Source organism: Genypterus blacodes, unplaced genomic scaffold (assembly GCF_046128005.1).
Source record: "Genypterus blacodes isolate CSIRO-AG114 ecotype Tasmania unplaced genomic scaffold, CSIRO-AGI_Gbla_v1 ptg000028l_1, whole genome shotgun sequence".
Lineage (NCBI taxonomy): Eukaryota > Metazoa > Chordata > Actinopteri > Ophidiiformes > Ophidiidae > Genypterus > Genypterus blacodes.
The window spans coordinates 3,002,182-3,020,976 of NW_027466841.1; the positions used below are offsets into that span (position 1 = coordinate 3,002,182).

Genomic DNA, 18,795 nt, shown 5'->3' on the forward strand with positions numbered 1-18,795 from the left:
AGAGAGAGAGAGAGGAAGTGAGGAGGTGGAACAGCAGGATAACATCTGGACTTCATTTATGTGCTCCAGAGTGAGAAAGAAGGATCCAGAAAACCGCCTTTGTAAACATCTGTACAGTGTTAAACAGCTCCATACACCTTTATTATTATATTATATTTCAATGTTGACACACACGAACCTTTATGTACTAATAACACAACACACACACACACACACACACACACACACACACACACAATCACACACACAATCACACACACCGAACAACCCCTCCCCTCTGTGTCTCGTGGGTGCGAGTGTGTGAGCGCGTAACGTGCGCGCGCCTCCTCGTCTCTCCTCTGTTAGTTCACTCAGAGCCGCTCAGAGTCCAGGACGGTCACTCGGGCTGCGGGGCGACAAAAAGAGGGAAAGTGAAGAAGACGAAGAAGACGAAGAAGAAGAAGACGAAGACGAAGAAGTACCGGCGCTCCTGTTTATATTTATGCGTGTGTTTAAAGAAAACACCTGGACTTGACTCCGGTTGTGGGTTCCACACCGGTATGGATTTACCCGTGACTGCGTGCACAGGACGCGGTGTGTAAATTGTGCACGAGCTGGAATCTGACTGTCGGAACTGTCGGAACTGTCAGCGCGGCTTCTTGCGCTTCGCCTTCGACCTCCGAGGAGAAGAAAGCGGCTGAACTTTGACGCGACTCCCGGTGGAAAGTGTGAACCACATGTGAGGACATTTCGGGGACGGGAGCGTCTCTTTCCGCTGCTCTCTGCTACAGACTGTCTGTCTCCGTCTCTCATGGGGTAAGGACACACACACAGACAATACTGTTGACATGCCGACGAGTGTGACAGCCTTTGTAACAAAGGAGACTCATCTATGGTGTTTTGCGTAATAGGACAGAACGGCATTACGCACAGTTTGATACTAAAGAATAGGTTTAATTTCTGACTTGGTAGCAGATCTAAAGGAGTGTTTGGTCGCTTTTCTTTCATTCGCGCGATTTCCTCATTATGTGATCGATCATCGCGCCATGTGTGTTGCACGAATCGAAAAGTCAGTATCGATCAATCTGCACATGTGATTGACTCGCTAACACGTCACGTCAGACCCGCAGGCTGAGGGAACGTTGGGTTGTGTGACAGCTGCGTTGGTTAAACAACGTGTGTGTGCATGTGTGTGTGCGCGTGTGTGTGCGAGTGTGTATTAATGAATAACACGCCGCGGTGATTGGCTAAATATTAACCGGCAGGGCAGCTCTGTTTATTGTGTACATCATACAGTGTGTGTAGCCTTCATACACACACACACACACACACACACACACACACACACACACACACGCACACACACACACTCGGTGCAGACTGCTGTGCCCCCCCTCGACCCCTCCGATGTTGTTGAGGCTTGTTCATCCGTCACTCTAAAGACGCCATTGTATCGAGAGGATGTATTAATAAGACAAAAGCCCCATTATCCCCTTTTACCGGGGTTAATCTCGCTCCCCAGAGGGAAGCAGCACAGAGACTTAACACACATTTGGATCTAACCCGCCGTATTGTTGTTTTGGAGACTTCCAGGAAACTTTACTGCTATGTAACTTCACTGCAAACCGCAATCTGTTGCCATCGGTGATTGTTCCTCTTCAAGTCTTGGGGGTTCCTGCAGAGAGGGATGCATAGGTGTCAGCAGCTGGGCTCATCAGGCATCCTGTCAGAGGAGAAGCTGCAGCTCACACTCAGATAAGATGATAAGGTGCAGGAACTTAATGTTTATTGCCCAGATAAAAGCCTCCATCCATCATCCTTTATCCTGTGGTGGGTGTGTGTGAGTCCCTGTAGTGCTGTTCTCATTAGCAGGCTGTCTGTCTCAAACGGGAACAGACTTTATCTCAAGGCTTCAAACTACTGGGTGCTGGACCTAGAAACTGGGCTCTCCCGGCGTGCGTATGGGTGCTGCAGAGCCCGTGGAGTAAAGGCAAGCAAACATCTTCCTGTGATAACATCATGGAGGGGGGAGTGAGGGTGAGGAAGGGGGGGTGGGGTGAGGAGGAAGCGTGCTCGACAGCATTAGGTGAGGAGTATCCAGTGTTGAAGGCTCTGTCAGCACGTTCATTGATGTGGGTATTGCGAGAGCCGCCTGGTTTGTTTGGGGTGTGGACGCCTGCTTATAGACTCAGGTGCCGCTGACAGCATACGGCCGCTTCTCCCAGCATGCAACAGAGTGGCTGGAGACAGGACGCACTCCAGCCAGCCCGGCCGGCCGTCCGTCTGCGTTTGTCTCACGTGACCACATGGCTCGTTGCACCGGAACAAAAGCTGCCACACTACCGGCGCTGACCGCTGCCAGGCTTCGTCTCACACACACACACGCTCACACACGCTCACACACTCCATCCTTGGCCTGGATAAGAGTGATCCCAGGGTGCTGTGAAAAGCATTAAGGCGTCTTTGGCCAGACACTCCGCAGAGGCACCAGGAGTCATAGTACACACACACACACACCCACACACACACACTGTATAGAGACCAACTATAAAATCCATCATGACAGAGTGTGTGGAGCCCAGTCCAGCACTGAATGACATCATGAGTTTAGGATCTCTTTGTTGCCAAACCAGCTCACTGTGCAGTGGCCTTTGCACCGCCCATCTAGCCCACGATCCCGTCTGTAACGAGACCCCTCTCAATGGGGACGACGGGCGGTAGCGGTAGAGATGAAGACAAATAGATGAGCTGAACAAATAAATAGATGTGTAAGTGCCTGGACGGATAAATAAATGGATGTTAGTTCAGTGGTGGGAACTGGACATGCAGGGTTCTTTTTATTGCTGCAGTTCACTGGGGGGGACGGATCGGTGGGAGGGTGGGCGTTGTGGATCCCAGAAGGATGCTCGGGTTTCAGCACAGGCCTGGGAGCGTTAGTTCATAGGAAGCTGTTCCATTGGGGAGCTGACTTCTCTTTTGTTGTCTACACACACACCGCTTTATTCAGCCATATTGGTGGAGTAACAACAACCGGGAGAGATCAGAGAGGAGACCTGCCAGAGGCTCGCCGGCTCTTAGCTGGTTAAAGGAAACCAGGCAGGGGTCAGAGGTCAATACGGAACAGTCAGGAAAGAATAGACACCTCGGCGGATCCCCTGGCGGACACGATACATATACTGTACTTAAACGTTGTTTCTTGGCTTTTCTCTGTGATATTAATAGTGCTGCTGCGGTAACTCAGCCATCTGGGCTCTACAGGCTCAGAGTCTGAGCTGGTACTCCCCCCTCTTTTTTGCCTGCAAAACACTTTCCTTGGGTGTGGCAGCTGGAGCAAAATAAACGCCTTCTGTTCTGCCGAAGCTCGCAAGTCACAACACACAGCTGACAGCATGTAAGCTTTCTGATTCACAGCCAAGAGCCAGGGAGTGTCTGAGATCAGAGGAATAAATATGGCCTCCGCTGCCTTTTCCCCATTCCTTACCTGTAAACACAACCCCGGAGAGGGACGTTTGGGAAGACCGCGCTCGGCCTTTGTTTGAAGAAAGAGAGGGAGAGATCATGCACATATACAGTCGTACACACACATTTGTCCTATCTGTCTCTTTCTTTTCATAACAATCTCTCTCCTCGTGCATGAAGATGCTGTCAGTGCTGTTCTGATTAGCCTATAAATATTTACATAAGCTGATCTTTGGCGTAGAAAAGAACAAGTCCAACTATTTTAGGAAAGTGTTTTGAGTCCATTAGCTTGAAAGTCTCCTGTTACATTCCTTCCCCACTTCAGGGACTTGGACAAACTATAAGACCCCCCCCCCCCCCCCCCCCCCCACCCACCCACACACACACACACACACACACACACACACACACACACACACACACACACACACACAGCTCCCCCTCCCTAATGCTTGTAGCAGCATGCCAGGATCTCCTGACACTTTCTGGAGTTGGGATAAGGCAGCTGCTTCTTCTTCTTCTTCTTCTTCTTCTTCTTCCTCTTCTTCTGTCACAAGACTCATCAAGCATGAACCACCGCCTCGTTGTTTTGCACGCCGCCAGCGAGTAATCACGCTGAAAATGTCGTTAGCGCTCCAGATGGCATTATGCACCGTTCCAAGCAGACGGAACACACAGTCTCTGGTTTCTGCCGCGGCTCTGGAGGGTCTTGGCAGCGCTCGGTGAACTCTTGCTCAGTGTGATTTATAGATCGGGGGAATGAACTCCTGCTGTCTGCTCTTCATCAATGCGGTGGTGTTGAGGTTTCTTAATGTCGGGTCACTAACCACGCCGACACTCCAGCCGATCTAGGTGCAGGTACCCACGATGATGGTGTGGTTTTGTTAGACCTCCTCCTCCTCCTCCTTGCTTCTTCTTCCTCTCTCCTGGCAGCCATTGTTATGCACTCTGCTTTGTTTGTGCAGCTGGAAAGCTCAGCAGGATTATTCCAGCACTCCACTTCCCCAAATCCAGAAGTAAGCAGGAGACAGTTTTCTGGGATTTTGAATTTCCCCCCATGCAGCCAGCGATGTCTCAAAGCACTGAGGTGTCTGTTGAAGACATTTATTTAGTTTGGAACGTTGACATAAAAACCCTCTATGGGCACTTTCAGATATTCTAATCCAGTAACAGACAGACTTTAAACTCCGACAGAAAAGCCTGCTGTGATTGGTTTTGTTGTTAGAAACGGCTGCCGGGTTGTTTTCTCTGCAAAGTCCCGGCTTCATGAGCTAAAGACGTGATGGAATTAACCTACAGCCAAACACAAGCCGGGTCACAGCCGAGCCCAGACCGCTTCATCACAGCAGACGGACTGAGTGGAAGTGGATGCTGTTTACTTTAAGGGAATATGACAGCGGCTCAATCATGTCCGTCTCCCATCTGCCCCGTCCAGGTCAAAGTCAAGGAGCTGTTTGTCTCGTTAACCGCTGAGAAGCAACATCAGAGCTGAAAGGACTTTAAGACCTGTTAGATATTCCAAAACTTGCAGAAAGCTTAAGGAAATCTACACAGAAACCAAAGGGATTTACTGTTTGGGGGGATTTTTTTAAAGAGCTTTACTGATGTGATGTTGCCAAGAAGTAAAACAGACTTAGTGCCACTCCAGGACTCTGAAACTGTAAATGTCCCCTGGACTCTTTCCACGCAGCTCAAGTCACTGGATGTGCTCCGTAAATCACATCTGTCCACTTGAACGTCTCGTGGCCCCCCCGAGTCAGCGAGGCCAGGGGATGTTGATCATCTGGGCTTTGTGTCTTTAGATGTTTTTTGTTCTTTGAGGCAAGAAATTATAAAATCGTCCCATTAAAAATAAGAGAGCGCGGGTTCGTCTCTGAGCTGTGTGGACATAACAGTGTTCCCTCTCCAGGCAACCGCGCTTTTCTCCGACAACACAGCTCCGTTTAATGGGTCTGTGTTTGCCAGAGGAGTCGAGTTGTTTTCCTACTCTGGACCCCGAGGAGAGATGGAGGCCCTCCATCAATTCATCACCTTATCAGTGGGTGCTGGGCAGAAGTAATCAGGGCGGCTTTGTGACTCTGCGTGCTATTTCTTGTAGATGGCATCATTTTCTCCCCGTGCAGCTCTTATCTTTGCTTGTCTGCAGCATGTTCGCCTCTCCGCCGCCCTGCTGTGTCTTTCATTTAGGCCACGCCGGCTCACGACCCGCCGCGCCGCGCCGTTCAATGCATAGACGGAACCAACATACTGACGTACGCTGTTGCATGGACGTATGTTGTCATGGCACGATGCAGAACAAATAACAACAGATTCTCACGACACCTTCTGTTCCTCAACCAGGCAACAGAACATGAGAAGGGGTGGAGTTCAAGGTCTACCAGCAGAGGAGAATAGGAGTAGGGAGAGAGGACAAAGGAGACCTGGGAGAGGGTTCAAAGCCATTCATTAGGGGGGGAGACCTTATTGTATAGACAACAACATGGGAAGGTGTGAGAGGGGCAGTCAGTGAAACTTGAATCAAGCTCACTTCAGCCCTCACAGTCACAATGGCCCTCAACAGGATGCTGACACCAGATCTGACTCCTGCACAGCATCCAGCTCAGTGTGTGCAGAGGACATCAGCGGCTAACACATACATAACAAGACACGTAAATCTGTCAAATGCACATTGTTGTTAAATCTGTGGTTTACCACTCGAGCACGTAATGCCTTGCAAATGTGTGATACTTGTTTTGACTTTAGGTAGTTTGTGCAAAAGATAAAAGATAACGTGTCGTCTAGGTACACAAGTGTGACCTCTGTGAGATAATTGTAGTTTGGTAGCTCTTTTTCTTTTCTTTATCAGAGCCATGAACACACATTTCTGCAGAGACAAGAGGAGGATGCAGCTGCAGTTTCCGAGAAACGTCTTGATTTTCTTGGAGCGTGGCTGCAGTTTTGTGAATTGAGCGCTGATTGCTGGACTGTGTGCTGTAATGAAGTCTGTAATAGGGGCCTATAAGGAAACGTCTGGGCCAGATGTGCGCTAAATAAATCCTGCTTGATGTGCTTTTAATCACCGACTCGTTTGATGTCTGTGGTGAAGTTTAAAATATATGAGGAGGGGGAAGATCTGAGGGGGGGGCGGCTGCAAATCAGGCAGCAACATGAAAGGGAAATATGCAAAACGGTTCTGTATTAAAATATGAATAATTATGAATCCTCTAACTTCAGCTGACAGGAAGAGTCCTGGTTGAATGTAAGATAGTAATTGCTTCTAAAGCAGCACCCCTGGAGATCCCTACCCCCCCATTGGGAGAGACTGTAGGGGGGCTGTCTGCGGGTCATGCGGGTAACTGCTCCTCAGGCCTCGATGCTCTTCCTCACACGGCTCTTTGTCTGCAGCTCATCTCATGGCCACTGTAAGAGCCTCGCAGCACACCAGCAGCTGCCGTAAACAAAGCTTCATGAAGTGACCGAGCACATAAACGCAGCACAAGAGGAGCCAAAGTCACGGAGGAAGAAGCAGTGAAAAGGCCTTTGTGTTCCTGACTGAACTGTCCTGACAGACTGGAGCCCTCAGAGGAGGCTGGACCCAGACTGTCAGACTGAGGGGTGTAATCCCTACTTACACCGGGATGCGTTGGGGGGGACACCGGCTCTCCTGATATCTCGCAGCTTCTGCATGATTTTAATGAAGCACGATGGTGAAATTAGCATAATAACGGTCAAAGAGAGAGGACATGAAAATAAAACCACAGGGAACAAAAACACGGAACTGTCTTCTCTATCAGGAAAAAAAGGAACTATTTCCCTTTCATTTAACGGCTTAATGAAATTAAAGTATAAGGACAAAGATAGCAATATGTAACAGAAAACCCCTTCCCTTTTTTTAATAGTCACAAAAAAAGATGATTTGTGTGCGTTTGGCACAAGTTTATACAAAGTAACAGACGTGCCTTTGCCAAGTTTCTTCTCTTTTTTTTCGTGTCTGTTGAATTTGTTGTTCCCCAGCTGAGTTCCTCTCAAAGCCCCAAACTGTGAGATACTGCAGGCCTCTGTCTCATATCTCCAGTCTGTCTGGGCTCTGTGCACGTCGCAGCGCTGAAACGCTCTATACTTTCTTCCTCGCACTTCCCCTTGACACCCACAGTTCTACAAAAAAAAAGAAATCAACCACAGCGCCGCTCCTCCGTCTGTGTGTCAAATGTCAAAATCTAGACGTGTGACTTTATGCTGAGCCATGTTCCATGTCCATTACTATGCTGTCAATACTCTCAGAAGCAAACAGGAGCGCACCTCCACGTCTGCTGCTTCAGCGGCGGAATTTAATGAAACCAGAGACGAGCCGATGTTTTGCTTCCTCGGAGCCTTTGAAACTGCTGTGACTGTCTACTACGTCTCGGTCTAGGGATCCACTGATAAGGAGGCAGGCGAACATTACTGAAAGTGTGTTCTAGCTAGAGGTAGGGGGTTTACATTTCTCTGTCATTTGACCTCAAACATGTTCACCACTGGATATTATTGTCGCGTAAATGGTCAATGTTTTTGTGTTTTATCAGCACGCGCTTGTTGCAACAGAGATAACGGCGAGGCTTTGCCGTCTGCTCGTGGCTTTTCTTCTTCCTCCAGATAAGCTGGGGCAGGCTGAGGCCTTCAGAGCGGTCCTGGGCTCGTTCTGACCCGCCAGAAAAGGGGTCAGGTTCTTCACATAGTCGGGTTATTGCAGCATTGCTAAATAAGATTTGCAGCGTGACTTGTGGCTTTCACTCTGTTCTGCAACCGAGGTCTTTATAAGGACGAGGTCACAGCTCGATCACGTGACGCTCAGCCTGCTCAACCAGCATCAACCAGCTTCACCCTTGGAAATCGACTTTAGCCGCTCAATGGCGTTGCTGTGCTGGTGTACAGTGACGGGTTCATGGACGGAACCCTGAGGCTCAGTGATGGAGAGAGAGGCGGAGACACACTGCAGCCACCTGCCCACCAGCCAGCACACACACACGCACACACACTCTCTCTGTCTCTGTGTCGTTGGCAGTTTTGGCTGCATTGAGCCGCTGGATGCTCAAAGCGCCGCCTCAGCTCGCCACAGCTGCACTTGTGGGCATCAGGGCGGCAGTTTCACCGTATGATGAGGTCGAGTTTGTCACCGCTGATAACTCCGTTCTGGAAAAGTACTGAAAGTTGAGTGGGTGTTCTTTCTATTTAGTCATTTCCTTCAGAATGGGAGTTTCTGTGGTAGAAGTGGTGAAATCTGTTCGTGTTAAAATGCGTGTTTTTTCCTGTGATGTCTGACATCTCAACACTTGAGTGAGACGACATAATGCATGCTCCGCAGATGGAATTTTTCTTGCGAAGCTCCTTTGTTGCTGCACCCCCACTCACTACACACTCCTTCACATAACTCGTAGCGTAGACTTTCAGTGTGCTACTGTAGAATGGAATTAAGCTAAAACACATCTGCTTCGCTGTCGTTTAGTGGGCTAAAGTCTTTCCTCTTTCCATTGCCTGCATCACTCACAGTGCTCAGTCATTTTCACACCTGCTACACCACTTGTGACCCTGTGGGTTGGTGGAGAGCAAGCAGAGAGAAGAAGACGAAAGAGGTACAGCACATACCCCTCACAGATCTGGCAAAGCACATTCAGACATCACTAATGCAAATGCTGATACCAAGTGTTAGTGGGCGGAAATGAGCAGGAAAGAACAAATCACAGCAGCAGATGCTTTGTGTGTTTCGATGATGAATAACCTTCTAAGCACAGATTGAATCTCTCCTCCAGAAGAAAAGCCTGATGTCCTCGACCAGGCCACAGGAAGTCACTAAATCTCCTCTTAACGGAAAAAAGTACACAAGAAAGGGTTGGTGTTTAGGAGGATTTTGAAGTCCAGTCTCAAATACTGACGTTTCCCGTGGGATCCCATGCGTGGGCCACGTGTGTCGCCACGACAACGGCGTCTGAGCTGGCAAGCGTGAAGGGCAGAGCGAGAAAGTTGTGTTACAGGATGTTCCTGACCCGAGCCGCTCTGTGAAACCACTCCACTGTAAACATGCGATTCCTTCTAGGTAAACAAACAGTAAACGTATCACAATGCAAACAAGATAAGCCGCATATGTAAACGGTCCAAAGACAAGAGTCATCGCCGCGCTTAGCCACGGCAAAACGCTCAGGAGGTATGTGTGGGTGATTGTGTGTGTGTGAGTGTCCATGTTGAAAAGTGTTTTGAAAGTTGAAAGTGTTTTCCCCCTGCAGCAGGAGAAAGTGGAGCTCAGGGTTCAGGTAGTGTGTGACAGGTAGCAGGCGTTTGTAATGGGGCAGCGTTGCCATGGTTTTCGGTGAGCAGACGCTCGGCTAATTGGGGCTTATCAGGTGTTTCTGCTAAATCCAAACAACACCTGTGGCCATTGTGCAGCTGTCAGTCACATGGCGCAGAGAGGAACTCCTTCTCTTGTTGGGATTAGGTGGAAACTTGAAAAATGGGCTTTCTGAACCATCGCTCGCTTTGCTTCGGTATCTTCTGTGGAGATTTGAAAGTTTCTGTGCTGAAGCTGCAGCTGTGGTTGCATGGTTGACGATGGCGCCACGTGCATTTTCCTATATGCGTGTGGCGCCATCGTCAACCATGCAACCGCTTCGGAGAGGAGGCGGAGGTGTGAATTCATGCAAGCGACACAGATAACCTTAGGTTGTTTGTTTCAAGAGCCTGAAAGTGTACTGTGTGTGTGTGTGTGTGTGTGTGTGTGTGTGTGTGTGTGTCTGTCTGGTCTGCACCCGTTTCACTATTGAAAAAATCTTATCACGAAAATTATCATCACACCATCGCTTGATCTCCTGTCTGAATTCTGTTTATTGTTTCACTTCTTCTTCTTCGTCACTTATTTTCTCCTCCTGTCCTCAGTCGTTCCTGTCATCACCTTGCGTCAACACACACTATCTCTGTCTCCCTTGTGTCTACGACTTCCACGTCCTCTGACCTATAGACACACGAGACGCAGCTCCACTCTGACCTTTGGATGTCACCAATTAGTATGAAACAGATTTAGTGTATTAAGTATTTAAAGGGACTTTTAAAATCAAACTTAAGCTTTCATATATACACTTTTCTTTTCCATTTTCACTTTTTCACAACTTTTAACACATTTAATTCTGCTAAAGGGAGCTGAACTGAAATTACTGCTACTATCTAAGCATGTTGAAATCTTTTTAAAGGCATATATGTGCGAATTTGTTGTGTAGAGTTTGCTTCTTTAGTTGTAAGACACATTTAAGGCCCCTGAGAATCCATATTTGCGCAGTGGCATTTGTTGGCCGTTTTTGTTAAATAATTTAGAGTGTAACATCTCATTTTTTTACTCTTCTGCAGGCAATTTAAATGTTAATGCTCTCAAAACCACACACTGTTGCGTTTGCTTCCTGTTGTCGCCTCATTGTGTCTGTAAGAAAGGAGTCTTGGTCTACATGGCGTGACAGTTTATGACAGTGTGTGTGTTTGCTATTGTGGCAGTGTGACATTGATGTCTGGGTCGAACACAGGGCAGGTCGGTGTCGGTAGCTGGGGGGGGGGAGGAGCTACAGAGCAGGAAGTCTACGCTCCCCTTAACCAATAGCTGTGGAAACGCCTGAATGACACACAGCAGGTAGGGGGCGGGGCTGCCACCAGACAGTGCTGCAGGCAAACCAGCCATTCAGGTTTCACACACACACGCACACACACACACACACACACACACACATACACACACATAATGTCAAAACATTTGATGACAGACACGAAGGACTTCTTGGTGACAAGACGACCTTTAGCTCCCGACACACATAACACACATCGAAGCAATGAAAACACTGATGGAGAGGGGAGAAGAAGAGAGGACAGGACAGGAGAGGAGAGGAGTTACGGTCACTCACCTTTCCTCTCTTAGAAACTGGAGACGGCATAAATCCATAGTTGGTTTAGCCCGACGGACTTTTCCATTAGTTGAATCATTACAGGCGGCTATAATGTAACCTAATCTAATTACAGCAGTGCAGCTGGCACATGAGCTCGCCTCAAACCTCCTGCTTCAGTCTTTTAATGGAGCTAAAAGGATGGAGAGGGGGCGGAGGAGGGGTGATTAGCTACATTGTAAACATAATTCAGCTCTGATACATTTGTGGAAAGTCTGTGCTGCATTATTAAGACTGAAGGCTGACTGAAGGAGACTATTGTTCTTTGTTCCTGCACGAGGAAACGATGTGCTGGTTGTTACTGGGAACCAATAACATCTGTGTGCTGAACCTGAATGGATGCGGGGGGAATGCAGTGTGTGTGTGTGTATGTGCAAAGACCGATGCACAGGTGTATGTTTGACGTGATGCAACATATCGTCTGTGTGTGTGTCACTGTCACGTCTCAGATTCCAGCCTTTGTGTCCAGATGCCGTTCCACATGCATGCTCTGGCTCTGGCTCTGGCTCTGGCTCTGGCTCTGGCTCTGGCTCTGGCTCTGGCTCTGGCTCTGGCTCTGGCTCTGGCTCTGGCTCTGGCTCCGGCTATGGCTATGGCTATGGCTCTGGCTCTGCCTTTGTCTCTGTTCTCGTGCTTCCATCTTTCACTCTCTGCAGCTTCGAGCTTTGGGGGTTCAGCTTCCATGAAGCGGCCGAGATCTCAGCTCCGGCTCTGCTGAGACCCTCCAGACTAGCTTCAAAAATAAGCATCTAGGGTCAAATTCCCATCAGAGTGGGAGTGCAGAGGGATCCCGTTACCTTCCACAGGTTTAAAACACCGGCTCCTCCTCTAATGAGAGTTCCAGAGCGCCCAACTTCCCTTTGTTGTTGCCTCTGTTTTGCTGTGTTTATAGGTTTTGCTCTGTTTAAAGGCTCTCTGGGTAATATGAAACCCTTTGCTTCACGAGGGGGTTTGTCACCTTTGATTTCCTTGAGTGTACCTATAAAAACCTCTAACTGCCTTCATGCTCGCCGCTCTACGCCGTTAAATCAGATATGATGTCATTTAACGCAACAAACTCCAATTTCTGCACCCTGTGAAAGACAATAAAATCTAAATGACACACAGTTATACTAATCAGATCAGTTTGTCTCCATTGTTTGTCTGTCCGTATTTATCTCGTCATAGTTTGCTTGCTCTGTATCAAACGGCGCGAGAATGTTATTTTTCTTAGGCCATCAGGGAAATTCCCACATTTTCCTCTCAGGTGTTCCTTTAAGCTTCGTGAGCCAGCAGGAACAGGCAGGATGGAGCTGAGCGTCACGGCTGATCCTGGCCGTTAGAGGAGTGTAGTTCACTGGAGTGGAATGGTGCGTCCCCACAACAATACCATGTGTTGACAGCCCAGTGCTGGGACGGGGTCAGTGGAATGTCCCACCCCTCCCCACACACTCCGTCTGAGAGGAAAAAGCTCTTTGTCTGAGCGCTCGCAGCCTCGCGTCGCGTCCCCTCATGCTTCCCGACGGGGATTTCTGTCTGCGGAGTTCCAGCCGCCATAACATGTTCACATGTTCTCCACAAAGACTCGTTTTCATACCAGGAGCAGCTACGTCCCAACTGACTCGCCGGGTTACACCGCCGCCGCAGCGCTCTCATTCTTTTCAGACCGCTACAACTTACAACTGTCTGCTCGCTTGTGTGTGCAACTACAGATGTAACAGATGACACACACACACACACACACACACACACACACACACACACACACACACACACACACACACACACACACAATGAGCACTGTGTTGTTCTCTGTGTGGCCTTACATTCCATTTTGTCGTCTGAAATGTCAGAAATAACAATTCTTGGTGTTGACTCTGTTACAACATCAGCTCAAGGAGGTTTGATACAGGACGAGAAGGAGCGACTGCGTTCCCTCTAATGAATTTGAAGAAGACAGAAGATAGACCATATTTGCATTAAACTCTGAGCTACATTTATTTATTGTATAATCAAGGCAGAGTTCTAGAGACTGAGCTGTTGCCTGGATACCTTGTTTCTGCCTGAGGAAATTGGCGAGTGTGTTGCATTACTAAACATGTGTATTTGTTTAGTCACTAACCTTGTACTTCCTTTTTTGTGTGTGTGTCTGCAGGTGACCCACATAGAGCCCCAGAGACGCGACTGTGGGCCTGTCCGGCCTTTGTCGCCCCGAGCCTGGACCCTCACCCCGTCCTCACCTATGAAGCAAAAATCTCGGCTCGTACTCTCCGCACAACTCGGCCGTGTGAATGAGTCTTTGCCGTAAATCCACTGTGCTCTGCCACCCCGTCACCATGACGAGCAAGTATTCCCAGTACTACAACGTGACTCTTATCAAAGAGTATTACGGCTTCGCTAAGAACATGACCGTCGACGACCGGAATCGAAGCACAGTGTTAAACCCCCTCAAGATCGTCATCGTGGTCCTCTGCAGCATCATCATCCTGGAGAATCTGTTGGTCCTCATCGCCGTCTGCCGCAACAAGAAGTTCCACTCCGCCATGTTCTTCTTCATCGGCAACCTGGCGTTCTCCGACCTGCTGGCAGGCTCCGCCTACATAGCCAACATCTTTCTATCAGGGCCTAGGACCTTCGAGCTGTTGCCGGTGCAGTGGTTCATCCGGGAGGGCACGGCCTTCATCGCTCTGGCAGCCTCGGTCTTCAGCCTGCTGGCCATAGCGATAGAGCGCTACATTGCCATCACCAAGGTCAAAGTGTACGGCTCCACCAAAACCTGCCGCATGTTCCTCCTGATAGGAGCCTGCTGGGTCACTTCCATTCTGCTCGGAGGACTTCCCATCATCGGCTGGAACTGCATCAACAACCTGAATGAATGCTCCGCTGTTCTGCCTCTCTACTCTAAGAAATACATTTTATTTGTAGTGAGCATATTTAGCCTCATACTGTCGTCTATCCTCATCCTCTACGTGAGGATTTATTTGATTGTACGTTCCAGCCACCAAGAGGCCACCAACTCACCGGCTTACGCCCTTTTGAAAACAGTTACTATAGTGCTGGGCGTCTTCATCATGTGTTGGCTGCCCGCTTTCACCATCCTGCTCCTGGATTCGTCCTGCCGGATGGCGAGCTGTCCCATACTCTCCAAAGCAGACATGTTTTTTGGCTTTGCCACTCTGAACTCAGCACTCAACCCAGTGATCTACACGCTGCGTAGCAAAGACATGAGGAAAGAGTTTCTGCGTGTGCTGTGCTGCTGGGGGGTGCTGCAGAGTGGACGCCCCTCTGACCGCTGCCTCGTCCCTCTGAAAAGCTCCAGTTCTCTGGAGCATTGCACCAACAAACACGAACACCAGAAAACACCCATCATACAAGACTGCACCACCTGTGTTTGATAAGGTGCCTGTGTGTATCAGTAGGAGACACAGAGAGAATGTGTGTATGCAAAAGAGAACAAGTAGCGAGGCAGCGACACCTCAGACCTGCCCGGCGAGGCCTGACTCGGCTGTTTGCTTGAGGCACGTTCAATGCCGACTGTAACAATCAAACGTGTGTGAATTCACAATCGACAATCGATGGATTTGCCCGTGTGCGGCGGTGAAATCACAGTTGTCCTAGAGGGAAACAATTCAATGAACTCACGGTCGCAGGTGAAAACTGTCAGAAATGTGAAACTTGCTTTTTTCGTGGGTACTCTCATTGAATAATATGGAGATGCAAACCATTTTAATGTACTTGCCTTCGAGCTTATTTAACATGTAAACCCCTATAGAAAGCCAAAAAAACCCCGAGAACATCGGCGACGCAACGTTACAGTTACGGCGCGGCGTTCTGGGCCTCCAACGGTCCGCATCAATACAAAGCTTGCAAAGTTGCACGTTGTAGATTTGTAGGCATTTTGTATTTTTCTCTCCTTCACTGAGATGTGTATCCATCAGACCTGCATATTCATCACTCACTGTGTACTTAACAGAGCCGGGAGACAGTAATCACCTCCACTCCACAGAAGCCAAAATCGCTGTGTTTAGAGTTCTCCCTCCACCGAACCAGGGCTATATACTCCCTATATAACCTTGTTTAAAACCAACGTACGTAATCTGCTTCAATTTACTGCATGGAATTCTAACTCATTTGTAAGCGCTAACGTGTATGATATAAACCAGCTCCATCGTCCGTCATTAACACCCCTCCCCTCATTTGTCCTCACACTCTGTCCCTCTTGCTTTGACTGTTGTCTTTTGTATCTGAACTGTTTCCTCAGAGGAAGGCCTAATCAGAAAGCACATTTCCTGAAGTGAGTTGGCACTGATGAATTTTACTCAACGACAGCTGTTCAGCAGCTTTGACTAACTGGACCGTTGTCCGCACGATGTCGTAGCAGTCGTAGCAGCGATGTGTCGTCTCTGTTGGCGCCTTCCTTTTGGGGAATTAGGCTGAATGTATGTATGAAGTGTTTGGGGCAGGCGCTCCAATTTTAACAGTATTATTGATGAGCATTTGACATTACTTTGACGAGCAGAGAGTGGGACGAACAGGGTCGGTCACTCTCACTGTGAAGTCGTGAATAGCACCATGAACAAGAATTTGTTGTGAACATCCTGGTTTAATTTGCTGGCCATATGCTTTGTGTAAGTAAACGTGTAAACACATCTCAAATTTCCAAAGACCCTTCACCTCCCCTACAAAATGGGAGAGGATCCGGTTTCAAAGATCGCATGGGGGCTGGCCTCCTGGGAGGTCAGCTTCATCCTCATTCTCTTTAAGTCCTACAACACGCAACTTCCTCCAGCCGTAGAACGTCCTGTTTTTCATAGTCTGGTTCCTGTTGTTCGGGGCACACTAATCTTCTTCGAGTAGGCCGACACACACAGACTAAATCGATCCGTCTCTCCATCAGTGTTCTCATACTGACTTTCACATTAGACAGCCAAACTGAAATTGGTGAAAAGCACTTGGGCAGCTTCAGTGATATTTGCTTTCCCCCAGGTTGATTCAGATGGAGAGGACTTCTACTGTGTACCACTTCAATGTTTTGCCTAACTGTATGATTTTACATGATAAATATATGAATAATATGTATGTGTGTAAGTATGTATGTATGTATGTATCTTTGTACAGTATGTATGATTTTTGATGTATGAAATGTCTTGTGTGCAATAGCCTTGTGTGTCCAGTAGCACGCTGCCTCTGATAAATTGGTACAATCTGAAACACTAATGTAGGTACAAAAACTTTTTGTTAATTACATTCCCTTTTTATAAAATAAAAGAAATATCAAAAGAATCCTGTTTGTGTGACTGACTTCCATAAGAACACTCTTGTGAGGCTGTAAAGCCTTACCAAGTTTAATTGCAGCTGCAGTTTATCTGCAGGTCCTGAGATGCCTCCCTATTGTGCCTACAGTGAAGTATTCAAAACCAGGCATTTAATCCAAACATGCTCTGACAAGGTCAGAAAAACACTCGCTTCAACATGAAAGCCTGATGTTGCACATGCAAATCGTGCTTGGCTTTTAACCATGGCCGTCTTACCTAATAAACCTTTTCGATCGCTTGAAAGCTAACATGTGAGAAGGGTTCTGATGGGAAGCTGAGCAGAGGGAAGAGGGTGAACATGGCGTGCGGTGAAGAGGAATGTCTATTTGTGTGCGAGATTTGTCTGAGAGAAGCATAAAGACGGGCCCTGGGAGAAGTTTTTGGCTCAGGGGCAGACTCGGGGTGAGGGGAGAGGCTGACAGAGTGGCCTTGGGAGAGTCGGGCCTGGTTCCTGTCAGACGTCCAGGATTCCTGGGTGGGAACATCGGCTGAATCAGCCCCAGGAGGCTGCACTGCTGGGAAGTCTGCCAAGACTTTCCAGTGCCCTGCAGGATATGACATCAGGCTTAGAAACGTGTAGGTGAAGTTTTATACACAAAAACATTCAAGGCTAACGACACGCTAGGCTGATATGAATACAGCTCTTTGAAATATGGCAAAGAACTCAACAAGCAAACAAAACAAAACATTGTGCACTTTGGATTAATGCACTTCCATTGAGACACACTGAGTTAGCTCCTTAAGAGTGATGATCTGTGTATGGAACTAACACATAGGCCACATAGTTCCATTCATGTGCTATTATTATATGTAATTTATACAAATGATCTTTATAATGTGTTTGATATGATTTCTACTGTAGTGTTTTTCAGATGATATGAACTTTGATACTATCAACTCAAAGTTTGACTCACTAATCAAAGAGGTTTGTCTTGAGAATAATATAAAACCGTTTTAGCCAAAACATTCTTCAGAATTACTCAACAACTAAAACAGAACTAAATCTGTTGGAATGATTAGAAAAGTGTGATTCACCTTGTGTGTCTGCTCCACTGCACATTGGTTAAGCACATGTTCTGCTGCCTCCCCTCAACCTTTCTCTACTTCAACACATTCCAGCCCATTCTGAGGCCTCGCACTCCATCTGCTGCTTTAACTGAGACATTTCATCTCAGTTCTGTTTATAGGATTGTGTATTATGTGCTTTCGTTTGCAGGAAACACTATTTTGCAGACATATTTTCTAAGTCATTCACATTCCTTTGTTACTCCACTCGACAGTTTATTAAGCCTCCTGTTCCCAATCAAGGAATATTTTGAGTTTGATATTGCGGGTCAACATTACAGAACATTTCTCATTTGGTTAATAGAACTTCTAATTAAATATAATAATGCCAATAATAATAATAATAACAATTGTAATTTTTTCTTCTTTCTTACTTCACCCAAATTCAAAGTTATTGTAATAATGTCATGATATGTAGGCCATGAAAAAGCCCCTGTGTGTGTCTTGTCTCTACTTGCACACTGGATCATATATCGTATTATAGGCTATTATGTATCTTCATGTCTCTTTTTTTTCTTGTTCAATTCAAAGCAAAACCACGATTTCACAACTTCAAACCTCCACACAAAGCTGTATTATCAAGTTGTCAATGACATAGTGCCATCTTGTGGTGCAACATGTCTATAGTTAGACTTCGCATAATGTTTCTCCATACGCCTCCTGCTTACATGCCAAAGGATGAAATAAAGGAAATTCAACACGTGTCAATCAAAGTTAATTTGTCCAGCCCAGCATCACACAACAAACAAGTCCTAAAACAAGCCCACATGTCAATGTTTCCCTACCCAGACCATAAACTCTCTTAAAAAAATTAACATATAAGGAAACAAACTGGTAGAAAAATGATGGAAGAGTAGAGATGCAATAATACAGCAAAATATAAATAAATATATCAGAGTCATGATTAAGTAAGAGGAGGTCAAGCCCACAAAGTCAGTCAGTCAGTATGAAATCATAAAATCAGTGATACTAATTTGCTCATTTTTTCAGCTACGAATATTTGCCTTGCTTTGTGCATAAGAAACTTTAAGAGCTGAGTACAAACTGTCATGCACAGACATGATATTTGT

General features: G+C 47.3%; 1 protein-coding gene across 2 annotated transcripts; it reads left to right on the forward strand.

Annotated features, from left to right (window-relative positions):
- The first annotated feature begins 335 nt into the window (after positions 1 to 335).
- On the forward strand, positions 336 to 16,793 carry s1pr2 (sphingosine-1-phosphate receptor 2). Of its 2 annotated transcripts, none has more exons than XM_076144184.1 (2): positions 336 to 795; positions 13,501 to 16,793. In XM_076144184.1, exon 2 carries the CDS (start codon positions 13,637 to 13,639, stop codon positions 14,738 to 14,740), a length of 1,104 nt encoding a protein of 367 aa, XP_076000299.1. In that variant the 5' UTR covers positions 336 to 795; positions 13,501 to 13,636; the 3' UTR covers positions 14,741 to 16,793. The 2 variants fall into 2 exon arrangements, with proteins under 2 accessions (XP_076000299.1, XP_076000300.1); XM_076144185.1 differs by lacking the exon at positions 336 to 795 and adding an exon at positions 7,570 to 7,883.
- The last annotated feature ends 2,002 nt before the right edge of the window (positions 16,794 to 18,795 follow it).

What these genes read in the sequence shown, in the direction of transcription:
- s1pr2 (XM_076144184.1), top strand. Translation starts at nt 13,637, where the DNA reads ATGAGTCTTTGCCGTAAATCCACTGTGCTCTGCCACCCCGTCACCATG.